The 20056-nt window shown below is 42.8% G+C and overlaps 1 protein-coding gene across 8 annotated transcripts in view; it reads right to left on the bottom strand.

The window, feature by feature from the left end:
* Ints10 (integrator complex subunit 10) overlaps nucleotides 1–16942 on the bottom strand; it is a 35234-nt gene extending 18292 nt beyond the window's left edge. For 4 of the 8 annotated variants that reach the window (XM_029480710.1, XM_021169618.1, XM_021169619.1 and 1 more), the window contains exons 1-10: nucleotides 16723–16942; nucleotides 16192–16259; nucleotides 14131–14234; nucleotides 13038–13177; nucleotides 8503–8584; nucleotides 7878–8018; nucleotides 5877–6048; nucleotides 3495–3664; nucleotides 2586–2719; nucleotides 373–526 (exon numbers count right to left, since the gene is read on the bottom strand). In XM_029480710.1, the coding sequence (XP_029336570.1) occupies nucleotides 373–526; nucleotides 2586–2719; nucleotides 3495–3664; nucleotides 5877–6048; nucleotides 7878–8018; nucleotides 8503–8584; nucleotides 13038–13177; nucleotides 14131–14234; nucleotides 16192–16259; nucleotides 16723–16851 (1294 nt within the window). In that variant the 5' untranslated portion in view covers nucleotides 16852–16942. Of the gene's footprint in view, nucleotides 1–372; nucleotides 530–2585; nucleotides 2720–3494; nucleotides 3665–5876; nucleotides 6049–7877; nucleotides 8019–8502; nucleotides 8585–13037; nucleotides 13178–14130; nucleotides 14235–16191; nucleotides 16260–16722 lie in introns of all 8 variants that reach the window. The other 4 variants (XM_029480709.1, XM_029480712.1, XM_029480711.1 and 1 more) reach the window with 1 other exon arrangement.
* Nucleotides 16943–20056: the final 3114 nt, after the last annotated feature.

Genomic DNA, 20056 nt, shown 5'->3' with positions numbered 1-20056 from the left:
AAAGATAATAGGCTTTCTCCAGTTTTCCAAGGCAATAGGCTGATGGCAGACAAAACCACATTGTCTGTATTCTGCACTGCTGAACACAGGCAGCTCAGAGAGAAGGGAAACAGCACAAAGTAGATGGGCAGGATACAGACACAGGGAGACACCAAACACCATCCTTCCCATCCACCCCAACTCTGATGGCAATGCTCCGTCTGTCTAACAGGGCCCTGCTCAGGGATAAGCGGTCACCTGAATAGTAGGGGAATAGTCTCCTGACCAAAACTGCATCTTATGAAAGGAAAGGAGTGCCTAGACCCAGCACTGAGCTATGAGAGGTGACAGGAAGAAATCACGAGATGTTGACGGCCACTAGCACAAGCTCACCTTTGTCAAGGAATTCCAGAGAGTAGAGTAACTCCCAGCTCTCCCTGGCCAGTTTGAAGCTCTCCAGTACTTCAATGGAGTTGCTGAGGTCAGCTTTACTGACAACAATGTGCCGGTTTCTGCCTTTCGCTGAACACTCTTCGTCATCTGAACTCTGCTTGTGGGACAGCAAGAGTGTGCTTCATTGAAGGTGATTAAGCGAAATCAGACTGAAACATCATTTAGTCTCTGTTCTGAGCACTGTCTTCTATGGCTTTTATATCAAAGAACATTACATGTGCACAGTCTTTCTAAATTAACACTGATCTCTGATGGCCAACGTTTGATTTTCATCTTGACATTCTCATGCAGTCAAGTGCCGTTAAAATTGTTTGTTGGTTTCTGAAGAGAAAATTTTATAAATCCAAAACACATCAACTTAATTAAATTCAAATCAGAGCAGATTCTTACACTGAGAGTGTGTAAGTGGCACTTGCTGCAGTTTCCTTTCCTTACTATGTGACATTGATTTGGTTCCTCGGAACAATCTGTCACACAGCAGAATGAACTGAAGTCCGACCTTTCTCCCCACGAGTGCCCCTCTTACTGTGCACACATGTCCAGGCCCACAACCACGCCACCTTCCGCTCCGCTGAGGTGTGAGTCTGGAATTGATGTACCTACTCAGGAATGCTCAGTGATTACAGCAAAGATTTCTACCACTCTCCATTTCATGTCACAAAGAAGCAAGAGAGTGGAGAGAAAGGCCAAATGTCACCGGGCGTGGCTAGCCACGCTGCCCAAACAGTCAAGGTAAAACAGGCTACTGTCAAAAATTTCTTCAATCAGTTATCCTACCCAATCACTTTATCAGGGCAATCATCAGGTAAGTGGTCCCTAGCTTCTGACCACACCAAGATCATTACAGTATGCACAAGGTTTCAGTGAAGCAGTCCATTTCTCAGCTGGTCTCACATAACAACCCCCCCACCCCCCGTGCTTCCTTTCTTTAAAAGTAATAAACAAACCATACATACATATTCTCATTATTTTTAATTATGTATAGGTGTACATCTCTGCATTTGGGTGTGTGCTTGTGAGTGCAGGTGCTCTCAGAAGCCAGGAGTGTTGAATTCCTTGGAGCTAGAGTTATAGACATATGAGTCACCTGACATGGGTGGTGGGAACTAAACTCCAATCCTCTAGAAGAGCAGCAAGTGCTATTAACCACGAGCAGTTTCTTCAGTCCCAGATGCCTCCTGTCTAAAGGCCTTTCTCTCTACCTTCAGACTTTAGTGTCCTGTTGCTCCTTCCACTTCAGGAATCACACACACACACACACACACACACACACACACACACACACACACAGACGCACGCACACACTCACATGCACACACTTTTCACAAACGAAATCTAACTTTTGGACATCATATTTCATCAGAGTTCTGTTCCATAGCAAATGTGATGAACTAAGATGCTATTTACTATCATAGATGGTGAATTCTATAGTGTTGCAACAGGTAAAAGACAGTTCTGCTTCCAAATTAGGCCAGACACTTATGAAAGAACCTCGGTTTTGGGGGAAGACAGTGCAGCACTCTGAACAGCATGCACACCTTTGAGAAGTCCAGCGTGAAATGCAATGGACACTGAAACTCTGAGAGGAGGCACTGGTGCAATACTCAGGGACTGAAGGGAACACACATATGTGTGTGCCTAAAAGCAGGACCATGACAAAAGCTGCTCAGTGAGGCTGAGTTTGATGAAAGCCTTCCTGGATCTTGTGGGGCTAACCAGGCTGCCATTTCCATCCTGAGGCCAACATCCATCACAGCATCCTATGCCAGCAGCCAACAGGTCCCACGTGGTTTTATAAATGTAATCAATACCAATCAGTCAAAACAACTCAAACAGGATTCCTAGACCTTGGCTGTTCTGTATGGTGTAAGATGTCTGGCCCTCTCCCGGGCTTCTACCCACCAGATGGCAATTACCAATCCCTCCTCACAGAGCCACAGCTGTGACAATCAAATATGTCTCCAGACACTGTCAGATGAACCAGGGAGACAGAAAGGGTGCAAAGTTGCCGCCACTGAAGGCAACTAACTTACACTTAATTCTACTTTCATTTAATAAATTGTATTATTTTAGCTCCAAAATCACATTTTACAAAGATTCATTTCTGGCAAATGATACACACAATCTGTTAGCAATTAAGTGGAAAGAGTTACCATGGTTTTTTCTCTTCCCTCAGCTAGCTTCCTCTTCTTGTGTATGTGTTTACTGCGATCAATTTCTACATCACCATACACATTGGCTACATCTTCCAGAAGAACTAGTGGAACCTGGCTTGGGGCGTTAGGACCTGTGCAAAGGACACACATGAACATTAAAAATAAAGTGAGAAAAAGAGTAGCGAACATGAGAGGAAGTAGGAGGTCAAATGCCAAATGTAAATAAAGCTTTTAAAAAATATGCCCAGTGTGACGAAGTAAACGCAAGTGCACACACAAACAAGGAAAAAGGCTACAGGAATCTACACTGAATTGTTTGTAACGGTGTTCTTTCAGGGTTCCTTCTTCGAATTTGTTCTTATGTATCTGTGTTTAAGCAATGACCAGGTAGTACAAAATGATCATGAATGTTACATGCACATCCTAACTACATGCTCCAAGCAAAAACAGAACATATGAAACGCCATAAGTCAACATGCACTATATATAATGTATAGTATATTTAAATCTTTGTCTATTGTGCTATATTCATAAAAATCTGTTTTCAGGGGTTTCTCTGAATTTTGTGTTTGGGGCTTTTTGAGAAGGGATGTAGGCTGTCTCTGAACTCCTGATCCTGTGTTCTCATGCTCCAAAGAGTTGATTTCCATTCAAAAAGAGGAATCAGTATCCCTATTTAGTTTTATATGACCACTATAGGTCTTAAAGTGGAAATTCCTAGTGAAAAACATTTAATATAAAGGCTTATGCCAATCTAAACCGAACAAAATCATCAATGACAATGAGAACTGGCACTACCCTGCAGCTTTTTAATCCCACAGCACTGGTGGAGGCAGAGCACTTCTGTCTCCTTCCTACCTGCACTCAGCCAGTGTTTTGGGTTTTACACAGAACACGTGCACTGACCTTGGAAGAGAGATGGCTGTATGCTGCTGACGTACTGGAACGCACTCTTGAAGAACACCAGCATCGTGGAGTAGAGCACTTGGTTTTTATAGTTGGTGTGAGCTTCGCTGTCGAAGCTGTTCATGTATCTGCAGAGCTCCTTCATCCGGTGTAGCATGTCACTACAGCTTCTGCCGGGAGGGGGATGAGAGTCACCTTACTGCCTGTTAGCAAAAGCACGGAATAAAGGCTCCCAGAGAAGCACTGCACTGGCCAGAGGCAAGCAGGTATGAGACTTTAAAAGCTTTCATGACGCTTTAAAATGAAGCTTTAAAAAATGAGTTTTATATGATTTATTTTTGTTTTATGTACATTAGTGGTTTTGCCTGCATAAATGTCTGTGTGAGAGTATCAAATCCCCCCGAGCTTCTATGTGGGTGCTGGGAATTGAACCCAGGTCATATGAGTGCTCTTAACTGCTGAGTCATCCCCTTAAAAAAACTGTACAAATTCATATGGTATAGTGTGATAATCTGATATAGTATATGATCAAATCAGGGTAATGAACATGTCTAGCTCCTTAAATATATATCTATATCTATATATGTTTTACCATGTACAGATCAAACAAGGGTAATTAAATTTCTTTTTGAGACAGAGTTTACTATGTTGTCCTGGCTGGTCTAGAACTCACTATGTAGACATACTTGGCCTTGATCTCACAGAGATCTACCTGCTCTGCCTCCTGAGTGCTAGGATTAAAGGAATGGACCACCAGGCTTGGCCCTCGGGTAGTTAGGTTTCTGCCTTCATATCATTACTTGGGAAACTTCAAGCTCCTCTATTCAAATTATACAAATTAAACCTATACTAAGCTATTACAGAGCTGTGGTGCAGCAGTGGAGAACTTGGCTTGGCACTGTCAAGGACCTAGGAATGGTAGTACAATCACCAGTCATTTATTAACATCCATATAAGGAGGAACATGGCGCCGGGAGTGGTGGCACACGCCTTTAATCCCAGCACTCAGGAGGCGGAGGCAGGCTTCTTGAGTTCGAGGCCAGCTCTACAAAGTGAATTCCAGGACAGCCAGGGCTACACAGGGAAACCCTGTCTCGAACCCCCCCCCCCCACCCCAAAAAAAGAAGGAACACGGTGAATTTGCTGTGTCTGACTTTTTCTTTCTGTCATCTCGACCCATCCATTTTGCCAAAAATGATGTACTATGAAGCCTTATGACTAAATATTATTGTAATATATCACACATTTACATTTTATCTACTCATGGGCATTTAGATTGTTCGTCACTACAAAGGGTATAGTAACAAACACAAATATGCAGATGTTTCTTTGATATGCTAATTTCCTTTAGAAACAACAGCTAAGGTAGGTCTACTGTCAGATTTTGTGGCTCCCCCACTATTTTGCATAAGAGCTATACTAATTTACATTTCTGTCAACAGCTCAGTGTTAGTTTTTCTCCACACTAAGGATTTATTATTTCTCATCTTTACATCATTGCATCAGTCACTTTAGGTTCTTCTGAGACATGTTTATTCATATTGAAGTTATTCCTTATTGTTTGCAGGAGTGGTGACCTCCCCTTCCGACCTGGAGCTACGAACAAAGACAATCTCGTGACAGAAGCACGCCAGCGTAACTAACTCTTCTCTGCATGACTTCACACAAGATCCAGCTCTTAACATCATCTCTTTTTAAGATTATTTTGTTACTAGTACTACTACTAGACAGAGTTTCTCTTTGGCTGTTATTATTATTACTATTATTATGATTTTAAGTCCTGGTTTCTCTGTAAAGCACTAGCTATCCTGAAACTCACTCTGTAGACCCTGGCCTTGAAGTCTGCTTTCCAGCACTGTCCGTGTGTGCATGAGTGTGCTCGTGTGTGTGTGTGTGTGTGTGTGTGTGTGTGTGTGTGTGTGTGTGCTATGAGAATACAGGAAATGCACGTACATGTGAAGACCTGAAGTTGATGTCCAAACTCTTTCTTGGTCACTTTCTGCACTCCTTATTGAGAAAGGGCTCTCCCTGAGGCTAGAAAAAGCCAGTTCAAACTTGTCTGGCTGGCCAGTTTGCCTCCTTAGTGCTGGGATTACAGGCAGCTGTTGGGCCCGCCCAGCTTTAGTCTTGTTCCTCACACTTGTATAATGAGCACTTTATCCAGTGAGCAACCGCTCATCCCCATCCAATACCATTTTAGGTGTTCACCCTTCAGTTAGGAATCTTTGGATCAAATAAAAAAAAAAAACTACCCTCTTCTCTTGCAAAACTTCCCCCAAAGAAGTGTATCTGTGCATGACACTGATTTTTTAACAAACTGGTTTTGCTTTCTACACAACCACAAACTTTGATAAGCAATTCTAGAAATAAACTCTTCATTACCGTCTCCCTTTATCCATCTGCCATTCACATCTCATTCCAACAACATTCAGAATCTTAAACAACCTCTCCCAGGGGTCTACGATGTGGGATGATTTCTCAGTCAGTCCTTCTATTATGTACTTCTGAGAGCTACGTTTGCTAGGCGACATTAAATCAGATGTATCTTGTGCACCTGACGTGTGAGAGAAAATAACCCACAATTAGTATCACTACTTATTTATATGGTACTTGACAGAGAAAAAAAATCTGACTTCATTCACAAGACAAAAGTACTGTACATCACAATGGGGGTGGGGAAGCTCATAGGGATAGGGAAAAAAAAAACATAAAACCCCCCCCCCAAAACCCCATAAGCTACAATTATTACTACTTAATTATGTGGCACTGGATAGAGACGAGGAAGATCTAAATCTTCATTCAAAAGGATGACTGACCACTGACCCTGACACATCAGCAGCACAACGCCCTAAAAGGAAGTCTCCTCAAAGCTAATGCTGGACCTGAGAAGCACTGATTACCCAGGAGCAAAGAGCTAGAAAAGAGGCAGAAGAGGAGCCGAAGCAGCTGAAGGACCCCAGGGCACTTCACAGCTCCCCACAGCTCCCCACAAAGTCTGGAAACCAACACTGACACCCAAAGGTCCTCACAGAGCAGAGCGCAATGCTTAGAGGGAAATCTGAGATTAAAACAAACAAACAAACAAACAAACAATGACCGCAAAGCAGGAGAGGCACAGTCCTGCAAAGGTAACAGTTCCCCAAGGAGCCGCCCACAGGTCCTTCTCCCAGGATCTCCTCAGGGCTAATGATGGACCTCAGGGTGGAAGACAGGTCAGCAGCCTATCACTGAACACTCCTGCCTTTGTTGTTGTTTTAATGGCTGCTCACTGAGGGGTATAGTTTTGGGTGGTTCTCTCTCTTTTTTCCCTTCTTTTTTGTGTTAGAAAGCTTTATTTTTCTCAATTCTTAACATTTTAATTAAAATATAATTATATAATTTCCCCTTCCCATTCCTCCCCACATCTGACCCTCCAATCCTAAAGTTTAAAACATGAAAAAAAATATCCTGGTGAAAAAGTTATAAAGTCCCAAAGAAACTATTTGTCCAGCTAAGCAATGTGTTTAAGTATTAAAAAGAGTCAAAAGGTTTTTTTAAATAAAAAACTTTAAAGTTATAATAGTAATTTATTAGTAAAGAAAGACAAAACTTTTATGCATGCCTTTATCCCAGCACTTGGGAGGCAGAGGCAGGTGGATTTCTGAGTTCGAGGCCAGACTGGTCTACAAAGTGAGTTCCAGGATAGCCAGGGCTACACAGAAAAACTCTGTCTCCAAAAACCAAAAACCAAAACCAACCAACCAAACAAACAACCCTTTTAATAAATTTTGCATAGGCTGAATTTATAAGTCCACAGCTGCATGCAGTGAAATGAGACCTTCAATTCCCCTGAACCCTGCCACACCCAGTTAACTTCCAGTCCTTCAAGCTCCACCTATGGCAAGTGCCACAATCAGGTGGATCGTCTCTTACAATGTTCTATTAGGAGTTCTCCATGTTTAGGAATGCTGAGATACACAAACACCACGTGCCACTGTTGTCTACAGTATTCAGTACAGTAACTGTACTGGTCTGTACCTTAGAGGCAGTAAGCTATTCCACATAGAATTAGCCCATTGCACAGTGGGCTATACCATCTAGCTTGGTGTACCTATGCTGTTCACACAGTAAATCGCTAACAGCATACGTGTGGGATGACTGTAGTGGCTGGTCAAAGCAGGAAGTGGCTTCTGGACTATGGCACCTGTGTGATGCTTAGCAACCAGACTATTTCAGTCAAATAGGAAAAATATCAGCTCTTAACTATTACATTCTTTTTTCCCTAGAGGCACCTTTTAGAAAAACTACCAAACTAGCACATATCCAGAGAGTGACAATCAGTGGGCCTTCTAAATGACTTTAGCAAAGCCAGTCTAAGCAGGGTTATAGGATGCTTGCACCTACCTTGATGCTGATTTTCCGACTGTGTGGACCGAGTTACATAGTTGATGTAAAATTCAGCTGCTTTGTTCAAGTATTTATATAGGAGATTGGCGGGCAAGCGGACATCATGGTTGTTGATTATTAGAGGAAGGACATCACAGACTGTTGGAAGGAGGAAATGGACTCATCAGGCTGTTTACACTAGAGTTCAGACAGAAACTAATCCATTTTCCTGTTCACTGAACCTAGAGTCTAAAACATACAGGGGAACTCACTTGTGGCACAACTGTTTAAATCAGCTGTACAAACAGACATCAGTGGAGGGAGCAGGAAGGAACACAAACGCCTGTGGATCTGACACCATGGACAGATCTGCCACTGGCTCTGTGAGGAGGCTCAAGTTTCCATGAGTAGGCTTCATATGTACACATATGCTATATGCATGCTATCAGAGATTTGGCATGTTAAATAACACTCAACTAAGAGTTGTTTAAAATGCTTTGCAGCTTGAGAATATAAAAGCAGGATTAAATTTTATGACAGAGAGCTCATTTGCTGTGTATGTGACATAACTCCTGAAATGACAATTCTAGGTATTCCACTTAACCCTCCCCCCCTCCCCAAATAAAAATTCATTGTTTCTTACCAAATAGCTTTCTAAAGCAGTTAACAGGAGATTCTTGTTCTTCAATGGTTTCAGCTTCCAGCAGGGCCTCCCCGAGGCCAACCTGTTTCAGAATAACATATCATTTAAATGTGTGCAGTGCAAGATGTCAGAATTATGGGAAGGAGCAGTATTCTTTGATTTACCACATAGATTTTTCAAAGAAACAAACAGTTCTACTTTAAGGACTAGAAACATCAGAGCACGTCAGTGACACTGCCGGGAAGATCAGGTTGACCGAGCACCTGTCCATTCTGGTCTCACTCTGCTCTGAACTCGCAAAGTTAAAGGGGTAACAAAATGTTCACAGAAACCCCAGCACAACACTGGAGGGAAAGCAGATAATGATAGCTGGAGAGATTTTCTAAGAAACTAGAAACCAACTTTACACTGTCAAGACACACAAGACTAACAATGCTTACTCTCGGAGACCCCAGAAGACAACCACACAGTTTGTGAAGTACTGGACAATTTTGTCTTGGGTTTTCAGGCCACCTTCCTCTCATAGGTGTCCTAGCACAGCAGAAAGTCTCTTATCAAAATGCACCCAAATGTTCAATTCATTCTCTTTGCAATACTGTAGAGATCTCCGAGGTGAGAGCGAAACAGTGCAAAAGGTCACATGACATACAAAGTTAAAAGCCATTGCAATGATCAAAGAATGTATGGTCTGAGTTGTGTCCTCCAAACTGAGGACCTAAGAATACATATATTCTGTATATATGTATAATATGTGTGTGAGTGTGTGTATGTATGTATGTGCATATATATATGTCTGTATATAGCCATGTGTGGCTTACAATAGGGGTATGGCCTAGGAAATGCATCATTAGGCAATTCCATCACTTAGTATATATCACAAACCATACTGTTCCTGGACGGTATAATTTCACAGGACCACTGTCATGTAAATAAACTATTATTGACCAAAATCACATTATTGGCTTCATGACTGTATAGCTCATCTTCAGGGAAAAGCATTCTATGTAGATAAAGTTAGTTAAAATGAGGTCATTTTGGAATAGCCAAAATGTAGTGACTGGCATCCTACAGAATGTCAAGGAAAGACAGAGATACACAGAGGAAGGACCAGGTAACAACAGAGCCAAGAACTGGAGTGAAACAGCTAATAACTGACAGCGCTGGAAGAATATGTCCTGGAGCCTGTAGGAGGAATACCGACACCTTCCTTTAGGATTGATTGCAGCTTTCAGAATTGTGAAAAAATACCCCACTTCTGGTGTTCTGTAATGGCAGACATAGAAAGCTAGTCAAGGAAATATGGAAAAAGTTAACTAGGCCAGGCACCAGAAAAATGACAGGGGCAAAGTCAACAACAGACTCTGAATAAAAGGAATGAATGGTTTGAGCTGTGACGACCCATGGGTTACAGGAAGTTACTAACATTTAAAACTAAGTTTCTTTGGGGTAAGTAACACCAACCCACCAATGTTTGCCAGCAGCACTCACTAGGCATCCTAGAACTAGGGAAGTGCCACACTAGATGAGCCAACAGGGTTCGAAGTGCAGGAACACTTGAAAATATAAACTATGACTCCTATTTATTTCAAATTCACTTATTTATGGGTCTGGGGTAGCAAATGCACCATCATGGCACTAAGGTAGAGATCAAAAGACAACTTGCTGTAATCAGTTTCCTTCTTCCACCATGAGGGACTTAGGACTCAGCTTGTCAGGCTTGGCAGCATTTTTACCCACTGATCCATCTGGCCAGTGCTCTGACTCTCACTTAAATGCAAACACATTGTCAAACCCAATGGAAATAAGTGACTTTCTACTATTCAGATTGCCAGTGAATACTACTGTTGGCATTTGGGGGACTATTCCTTAGGCTGATAAGGCTGTGTGTCAGGAGCCATCTAGGAGAGGCAAAAGCTAGCAGTTGACTTTTCTGCAGATGGTCCACTGTTTTTGCATGGTCTGTGATGGGTAAATTTTGAATTGCAAGGTCTTCAGAAACCTCATCTCTGGATTGATTCTTATTGCTGTTATGCCCTTTCTGGTCATTATTAAATTAGTCTAATAATTCCTAGGCATTAGCCTGCCCTACTGGGCAGATTTTCTGCAGATCAATGAAGATGTATTCTCTTGTAGCAATGCTGAACAGGCAAATTGATGATTTCATAATTCTTAATAAGGATTCTATAGAATTCCTAAATTTATACCGGTAATTTTGAGCTCTCTATACAAAAGGCTGCAATTAAGGCTCTGTAAACCTTCCTGTATCATGGGCTAATTGCACTAGGATAGAAAGCAGGCTTGAACAAATTCATGATCAGAGAAAACATTCCTTCTGGGTTGGCTGTGAAACCATTATTTTATAACTGAGGTGGTAAACTGGGAATAGATAATTTATTGTAGGTGCAAGGACAGAAGATAAAATATTGACTAGCTTGTTCTATATAAACTTCAATACGAATCAGAAACAAGGCAGATGATTTGCCTCTTGACAAAACTGTGCTAACTTAAGACCTGAGAATTATTGTTTTAGACTCCTAATGAACCAACCTATGGGAGCTAGTGACAGGTAATCGATGTTTAATTAAATAACTAGTCTTAATGCAAACACATGTAAACCGCTCTGCTGTAACTTCTTTTCAATTTATGATTTGAATTTATATTTGAACTTTTGAGAAAAGATGCTTAGCATACCATGTGATCACGTATCCTAAAAAAGTACAAGAACTAGGAACAATGACAGTAAGAGGAGAGCAGAACAGAGAGAGCAGGCAGGCTTCTTCTTACCATGAGAGGTTTCTTTTTTCTCTTTTCTTTAAAGCAGTCTGGATGTGAGATTTATTATTGAACATGATTTGGTGGGGTATAGGAGAACACTGTGGAAGCCTTCAGGGATGCAGTGCTCGCTCGCTCTCTCTCTCTCTCTCTCTCTCTCTCTCTCTCTCTCTCTCTCTCTCTCCACTTGTTCTGGGAACCACAACTGGGGATATATTTGACACCACAGCCGTCAGGAATGAGCTGCTTCTCAGCAACCACGCCTTCAAATTCATCTGCATTAACCTTGGTGAAGCCCCACTTCTTAAAGATGTGGACTTCTGCTGGCTGGAGAGCTTGAACTTGGCTCTGCAGAGAGCCTCATGTTCCTTATCCTGCAGCTTGGTGTGGATGGACACGATGACCTGGCCATGTGAACCCTGGCCACTCTGCCCTGGGGCTTCCCATAGGCACCACACATACCCGGAGCCTGTTAGCCCCAGCACAGGATAACATCTTGCTGATACAGATGACATGGAAAGGGTGGAGCCTCAGTCAGATATGAAAGCCATCCTTGCCACAACTCTTTACCATGTATTTGTTGGCACAAATACGGGCAGCCTCCAGAGCTTCAGAAGAGAGCTGTTCTTATTTATCTGACACCATGTGGCAATAAAGTGGGAATTCATCAACTTTTGCTTTCTTCTATCCCAAGTCAAAGATGCGGATCTTAGCATCAGGGACACCACAAAGAAATGAGACTTTGGGTATGGCTTGTTCTTACAATACCAGTAACACCTTACTGATGGGGTGACAGCCAGTTGGTGGTGTGCCAGAGGAAAAAAAAGACAGTTGTTTTCTTAACAGAAGCTTTTTTTTTTTATTGACAAGGTTACAGGGCTTTTTCATACTCAATAAAAAGGTAGAAGTTTTTCTTTCTCTGAGCACTAAAGGTAGAGCTTATATTTTATCCAGAATGAGTGAGTTCTATGGTGGTGCTTACTCAAAGAAGCCTGCTTGTAGGGGCTTTTGCTCCATCTACCATGTATGTATGTGTGTATGTATGTATGTGTGTGTGTATGTAAGTATGCATGAATTTTTGTGGAGTGGATGAGACGGGTGGCCAGGCCCGACAAAATATGTGAACATGTCTGTGTATGTGTATAAATATGTATGTTTCTGTGCCTATTGCCTATGTAAAAGTTTTCCCTTCTGCAAGCACGTCTTTCCTGGCTCCCTAAAGTTAATTGCTCCAAGCCTCCCTCTCACCTGATCAGCAAGAGGGGAGGCTTCTGGGCAAGAGAGAAAGGAGCCTTAGCAATACATGCTCTACTGAATTCCCTGCTGCTACACAGCATATGTTAATGACCAGAGAATTATAAAGTAACTTTATAAAGTAAGTAAGAGGTAAGTTTTCCAGCACTTATTCGAGCATAGAGAATTATAAAGTAAGTTTGTAAAGTACGAGTTAAGTTTTCCAGTGCTTACTCAAGCACAGAGAATTATAATAATAAGAGAGATAAAGATTGAAGTTTCTTCAGCAAAGCACAGAACAGTAAGAAATAGTTAACTTTTTAGCATAGGACAATAAGAAAGAGTTAAATTTCCTACCAGGCTGGAGATCATCAGTCTTTTGGCCTTCGTCCAATGCTATGTCCCATTTCAGCCCTTAAGGCCAGGCAGGCCTGTGGCAACTGTGCCTTCTAGAAATGTGTAATGAGCTGGGGAGATGACTGCTAAGCAACTGTTGTCTTTTCTTAAAGAACAGGAAAGACCAAGCCTACCCCGTGTTGCACCACCGTCTCAGGGAAACGCCTCAGCAGCAGCAGCAACATTTCTGATCGTTCCAGCGTGTTGAAGCATTGCTCTGTCACCTTCAACAACATTTCACACTGGACTCGACCGGGAAGGGTTTCAAATAAACCTGTCAACAACATTTCACCTGTTAAGTTTGTTCTTTTTTATTTTCCCCACAAAGAAAATAGGCATTTTTTCCATTCATAAAGTACTCAGAATTCACCTGCAAACTAGCATACTTCTGAAATCCAGAGTGTTTGGCACAAGCTGTTTGTTGAATAACCATGAAACGTTTGGAGGCCTGATGATGCTGGGGGCAGGATCCATCACCACTCACTACACTAACTATCCTAAGCATGAACTTGCTTAAGTTGAAATGGCCAACACCATCTGCTTGCTAATTATCTAGAACTGGGAGTCTTTGACGAGCTATCACAATCAACACAGAAGTTTGATGCTTTTTTCGTCTCTTGTGAAGCTCTATCTGGCTTCTCTGTGATGGTTTGTATATGTTTAGCACAGGGAGGGGCACTATTAGGAGGTGTAGTCTTGCTGGAGTAGGTGTGTCATTGTGGGTGTTGGTTTTAATACCCTAGTCCTAGCTGCCTGGAAGCCAGTATTCTGCTAGCAGCCTTCAGAGGAAGATGTAGAACTCTCAGCTCCTCCTGCGCCACGCCTGCCTGGATGCTGCCATGTTCCCACCTTAATGATAATGGACTGAACCTCTGAACCTGTAAGCCAGTCCCAATTACATGTTATGAGAGTTGCCTTGGTCATGGTGTCTGTTCATAGCAGCAAAACCCTAACTAAGACATTATCTATAGACGTTTTCATCATCAGAAATATGTAAAGTATGTTCAAAATACACTCAATCTTTTGGTCTCATTGACAGACGACTCTCACACAGGCACAAAGTGTTCTAAGTAACTGATAAAAAGACCAGCTAATATCACTGTGGACTTCCATTGCCTAGAATACAAAGTAATGTGGGTTTCACTTTGACAGGTGTGACTGAGATGTCTGTGGCAGACGCACTATTCCAGAAGTGGCCATTTATAATTAGACCGGAACTGTACTCACTCCGTAAGAACTGGGTCTGCTTATCTTGTGAGTCGTTCCTCAACGCTGACGTTATGATGCTGATTTCTCTCCATACCACTGGCTGGTCCGGGAAATTCACAAACCTGTTTTTCAAATGAATGCATTAAAGTAAGATGTGAAACTCAAACAAGGAAGAACAGTAGCATTTAGAGAAACCCATTTTTCACTAGGTGAATGATTACATATGTCTGAACAAAGCATAGAAATACACAAAAATCATCTATCAGTTGGAAAATTTTGAGAATACTCATAAAAATCTTTAGACATTGTTGTGAATGAAGGGCTGGAGATGTAGCTCAGTTAGACTGATTGCTTATCATGCACAAAGCCCTGGGTTCCAATCCTGTATTCTACAGCACTGGTGTGGCTGTGAATGCCTGTAGTCACAGTGTTTGAGACATAAAGGCATGAGATCAGAGGTTCAAGGTCATCCTCAGATACTTTTTTTTTGGGGGGGGGGGTTCTTTCTTTCTTTCTTTTTTTTTTTCCCCTTGAGACAGGGTTTCTCTGTGTATCCCTGGCTGCCCTGGAACTCACTCTGTAGACCAAGCTGGCCTCGAACTCAGAAATCCACCTGCCTCTGCCTCCCAAGTGCTGGGATTAAAGGCGTGCGCCACCACTGCCTGGCCTCAGATACTTTAATAAATCTGAACCCACAGCAATCTAGGATACAAAAGATGTGGTCTCAGAAAGAGAAAACAAAAGCAAGCCAAGAGCCTTCATGCATTCACCCGTTTACACCATGACCAGTCAGCTCCAGCTCCCGTTGCTATGCCTTCCCCACCAGGATGGACTGTATCCTTAAACCCTGAGTCAGGACACACCCTTCCTTTCTGAGCTGCTTTCTATCAGTCACAGCAACGGAAAAAAATAATACGCTATTAAAAACAACAACAAGAAGAACAACAAGAACAAAACCCATAAAGGTAAACCACAGGCCAGAAATAACCAAAGAGAACAGTCACAGTGATACTCAACAGTGTTGCTGGTCGGATGAGGGGCACCAGCAGTATAGTAGTCAGGCGGTGGTGGCACACGCCTTTAATCCCAGCACTTGGGAGGCAGAGGCAGGTGGGTTTCTGAGTTCTAGGCCAGCTTGGTCTACAGAGTGAGTTCCAAGACAGCCAGGGCTACACAGAGAAACCCTGTCTCAGGGGAAAAAAAAAGAAACAATATAGTAAGATATCATTTTCCTCATGATACAGGCCTGGTGTGGTGGCATAGCCTATGTCCCAGCTAAGAAAAGAGGAACATGTGGGTCTGAGTTCAACACCACCCTGCCCAATAAAGTGAGGTTCCTCTGTCTCATGAGGAAGAAAAGGAAAAAAAGGGGTGGTGGTGGAGGAGGAGATGAACATATACATGTTGGCAAAAATGTGGAAAACTGCCAATTCATATATATACACATATACATATATATGTATATACACACACATATATATATAATTTGTGGAAACAGATATTTAGGCTATCCTTTTTAAAGATAATTTGATGATGAACTGTACATATCCCTTAGCTACAAAACATCAAAATATGGGTGCAGAATTACTCACTGACATTCCAAACATAAATAAATTGGAAATTAACCATGCACCCAGAAAGTGATACATGGCCATCAAGAACATCAGCCGACTCTATAGACCCAGAGGGCCCACAACAGCGGGTTATGAAAGCACACTTTAGCGTTCAGGGTAGAATGGCCTTGCTTTTGTCAGCTCCCCAGTGTATGTATGTATATGTATGGAGACACACAAAACTTAGCTCTGGGTTAGAAGGGATTTCACATTTCATTCTATCAATTACTGTCTGAATGTCTGTAATGAACCTATGATAAATCACTGGCTACACATTTGGGGATTAAAATACAAGAATAAAAAGTCGTCTCTGTAGAACGCCTGTTGGCAATTAAGGCCTGAATTCTGGGTACCAGGGAAGTGGATGATCTTGCAGAGCCCCGACTGCTACTATCAATTGTTCATATCTGAAGAGGACCCCTTCAGATATCAACAATAGCTCCCAGAACGATCCCAGTTAACTCACATGTCATACAGCAACCTCCCTGCGGTGGCAGTCCTCTCGGCATTCCGTTCGATGGTGTACATTTCATACTGAAACAAGGCAGACAGGGTCAACGGCTTCCACGGTGGTAGCTGGTCCAGCTCCAGCCCACCTGCAGCACTGCTCAGAGGTGGGCCTTCACCCAGAACACCCACAAAGGGAAATGAGAGTCCGGTGGTCCAGAATTCACCCCATCTGCAGGGCTTCTAGGATCAAGTGGAGTAGAAATGTCCCCAAAGAAGCAGCAACTGAACAGATGGCTGCTACCATGATCAATGAATGAATGCCCTGGGCCCTAGTGGCAAAGATGCACTGTACAGGATCAACCAGACCCGGATTTACTGTATGGTTTCCGCCTTTGCAGGTGCTGGGGAAAAGGTTGGTCAACTGTCCTGTGGAGCAGGGTAGGAGCAACGTGGGGAGGGGGACAGCGACCGCGCAAAGCGCCCGGGGGCCACTGGGCTCGGCCAAGCGCTCTCTTCCGCGCGTGAGGACGCGCCGGGTCTGACTCACCTGGATGTTGAAGTCGGCCGGGTAGAGGCTGCGGGCGGTGATCAGCCATGCCTTGGCTGCCCACAGGTCCTGGGGCACTAGTTCCCGGGCTCGCTGCACCAGAAACTCACAGTCGCCCTGGGCCGACATGGTCCCGGCTTTTTTGCCCTTCCACTAGGCGACTCTAGGGCGCCGCCAACCCCAGGCGGCCACTGCGCATGCCCAGAGACCAGCCAACCACAGGCCGCAGAGGTTCTGTAGAGTCCTATGGAAACTACGGAATACTGGATTTTAATTTCTCGGATTGCCATCCCTCGATGGTAGCGCGCCGCTGACTGCCTGGGAGTAAGCGCCAGAGTCGGCAACCCTGTGCTCCAGGTTCTTGCGTTCTCCTTGGATTCCAAGCCGGGTTCTGAAGGTGCGCGACACGCTCAGACACAGAGCGGCGGTCCTTCGGTGTAAATAAACCTGGTGCCCAGGGTGAAGGTGTAGTTACGAAGCGTCACCGAGGGCTGGGCCTGGACTGTGCAGAGACGACCCCACCCTCGCTTGCGGAAAGACCCTGGATCGCCTGTTGGTTTTGAGCTTTGCCAACATCTTTGCCCCTGCCCCAGGCATTATTTCGCCTGAATCTTATTATTTTTCTCCTATACGGAAAAATTAGCATTTAGAAGATGCTCAGCTGGATGTCCGAACCACCTGTCCAGCAAGAGTTAAAAAAAAAAAAAAAAAACTTTGATTATTTGAACAATAGAAAATAGCTGCAGTATAAATCGGCACCGAAATCCTGGCCTTGGTTTTGCATTTGAACAACCACAATAACAAAACAGTCTCCCTGTTCTGTTGACAAGGCACTATTCATTTATTGAGTTGGAAGTGTCCGGAAAGTGAATTGCTAGCTTTGGTTTTTCCATCTAAGTGCATGTATATATATTTCTTATAGGTGTTTGTATATAGTTCCTATCAACTGTAGCCATCATTTGCCACGTAAATCAGGACATCGAAGAATTCAGAGCTGGTTTTCTTTTCTTTTTTCCTTTTGAGACATTCGGTCATGGCCCAAGCTGACCTTAAACTTGGCAAGTATATGAGGATGATCTTAAACTCCTGATTCCTGACTTCCATCTCCAAAGTGCTGGAATTAAGGACATGTGCCTGTCCTGATTAAAATTTTTTTCTTTAACAAAGAAATTAGGAATTTACTTATTTAAGTAAAAAATACAGATTTTAAAAATAAATATGAATATAAACATTACAATAGTGAATTGCAGTTCTTGGATGAAGCTTTGTTTATGTCAAAGATTATGCTAACAGCTTAACCTTGGGTGATTAGAATTGTGAAGAGAAGGGACATAGGCTCCGAACCAAAACTATTTGGGGCCTTTAATAAACATCTACATCATCTCTGATATCTGACCTGTCTTCTTCCAGATAAGCTTTTTAAGAGGGATCTTTAAGCCTGGAAGACTTGAAGCTCCACTAACCTTCAAGTTAAGAATGAAACAATACCTTGTCTTTATGGAAGAGGTTTCCCAGCCTTTCTCTAGCCCAGCTACCTGATGTCTACACAATGCAGCTGGCAAATGCATTGATCTGTTGCTCTCTTTTGTTCTGTGATCCTAGAAGCTCAGGTGGCTTCTCTACAGTGAACATATCATTCAAGGCAAGGTGAGACCTGGCCAAAACCATCTCATTCATATTAAGCTTTGAATGAACTTTCTTTAAGTTCCTTTAGTTCCTTTATTGTTTTATATCGATGTTATTTATAGAAATGTAAAAATACAGGCTTGCTAATGAATAATTTATAAACAAGTAGTAAAAATTTGTGGTGAATTAGTGTGCTGATTCAAAAAGTAAGACAGAGGGGTGTCGTTTTAGGTAAAACACCAAAAAATGTCAAACTCAAGTTTGGTTATCCTGAATTTTTAAAGGAAGTCTGAAAATTTAGCTGGCCACAGTGGCTCAAACCTTTTATACCAGTACTTGGGAACAGAGGCAGGTGGATCTCTGTCACTTCAAGGCCACCCTGGTTTATTTAGGCAGTGTCAGGCTAACCAAGGCAAAGAACAAAAGGAGAAACCAAAGAGGCTGGAAAGATGGCTCAGCCACCCTGGTTTATGTAGGCAGTGTCAGGATAAACAAGGCAAAGAACAAAAAGAGAAACCAAAGGGGCTGGAAAGATGGCTCAGCGGTTAAGAGCACTGACTGCTCTTCTGAAGGTCCTGAGTTCAAATTCCAGTAACCACATGGTGGCTCACAACCATCCGTAATGAGATCTGTGCACTCTTCTGGTATGTCTAAAAACAGCTACAGTGTACTTACATAGAATAATAAATAAATCTAGAGAGAGAGAGAGAAAAACCAAAAAGGGGAAGAGGAGTTCTGAAAATTCACAGGTGGTTTGAATGAGAATGGTCCCCACAGGCTCATTGGTTTCAATCCTTGGTCACCAGGGAATGGAACTATTTGAAAAAAATTAGGAGGTGTGGTCCTCTTGGAGGAGGTGTGGTCCTCTTGGAGGAGGTGTGTCATTGGCTGGAGTCTCACTCTTCCTGCTGCCTGCAGATCAGGATGTAGAATTTTCAGCTACTTCTCAAGCAGCTTGTCTATATGCTGCCATACTCCTTGACATGATGGCAGTGGACTAAGCCTCTGAAACTGTAAGCCAGCCCTAATTAAAATGTTTCCTTTATAAGAGTTGGCCTTGGCATTGGTGTCTCTTCACAGCAATAGAACACTAAGACAGAAGTTGGTGCCAGGAGTTGGGTATTGCTGTGACAGGCTTGACCATACTGCAGGTTGGAGGAATGTTCGAAGTTGAACACTTTGACTGGGTTTTAATGGGACATACTACAAGGAGCACCAAAGGCAGTAGTGCTGAAAGATGCCGGTTATGACAGGTGAGCTCAAGGGGCTTCAGAGAAGAATGCTAGTAAGTAGACTAAAGATAGTTGTTGGTGAAGAATGTAGCTGCTTTCTGCCCTTGTCTGAAAAAAATAAATCTATCTGAGGCTAAGTTGGAGAGTTTTAGATTAATGGTGTTGGGAGAGGAGATTTCAAGACAGCTTAGTATTGACTCTGTTGTGTTATTAGAAGTCACTCTTATACAGATCTATAATGAAAAAGAGAAAGCTGCTGAAAGAAAGATGAAATTTCAAGACTGTAAGTCATATGAAGTACTCAGAAATTGCTGGTTGTTTGGAAGCCTAGAGGCTGCCTGAGGCTGAGAATAAAGAAAAATCAAACCTGGGTATGCCCCGTAGTTAAAGCATTCCTGGGAACAGCTTGACCATAAGATAAAGAGGAATGTGAGGACATAACAGGGCTATCTAAACTGAGTCAACAACTCACAGAA

Source organism: Mus caroli, chromosome 8 (assembly GCF_900094665.2).
Source record: "Mus caroli chromosome 8, CAROLI_EIJ_v1.1, whole genome shotgun sequence".
NCBI lineage: Eukaryota > Metazoa > Chordata > Mammalia > Rodentia > Muridae > Mus > Mus caroli.
Note: the sequence above shows the minus strand (reverse complement) of the source record. Positions and strands in the feature narration are given on the sequence as shown.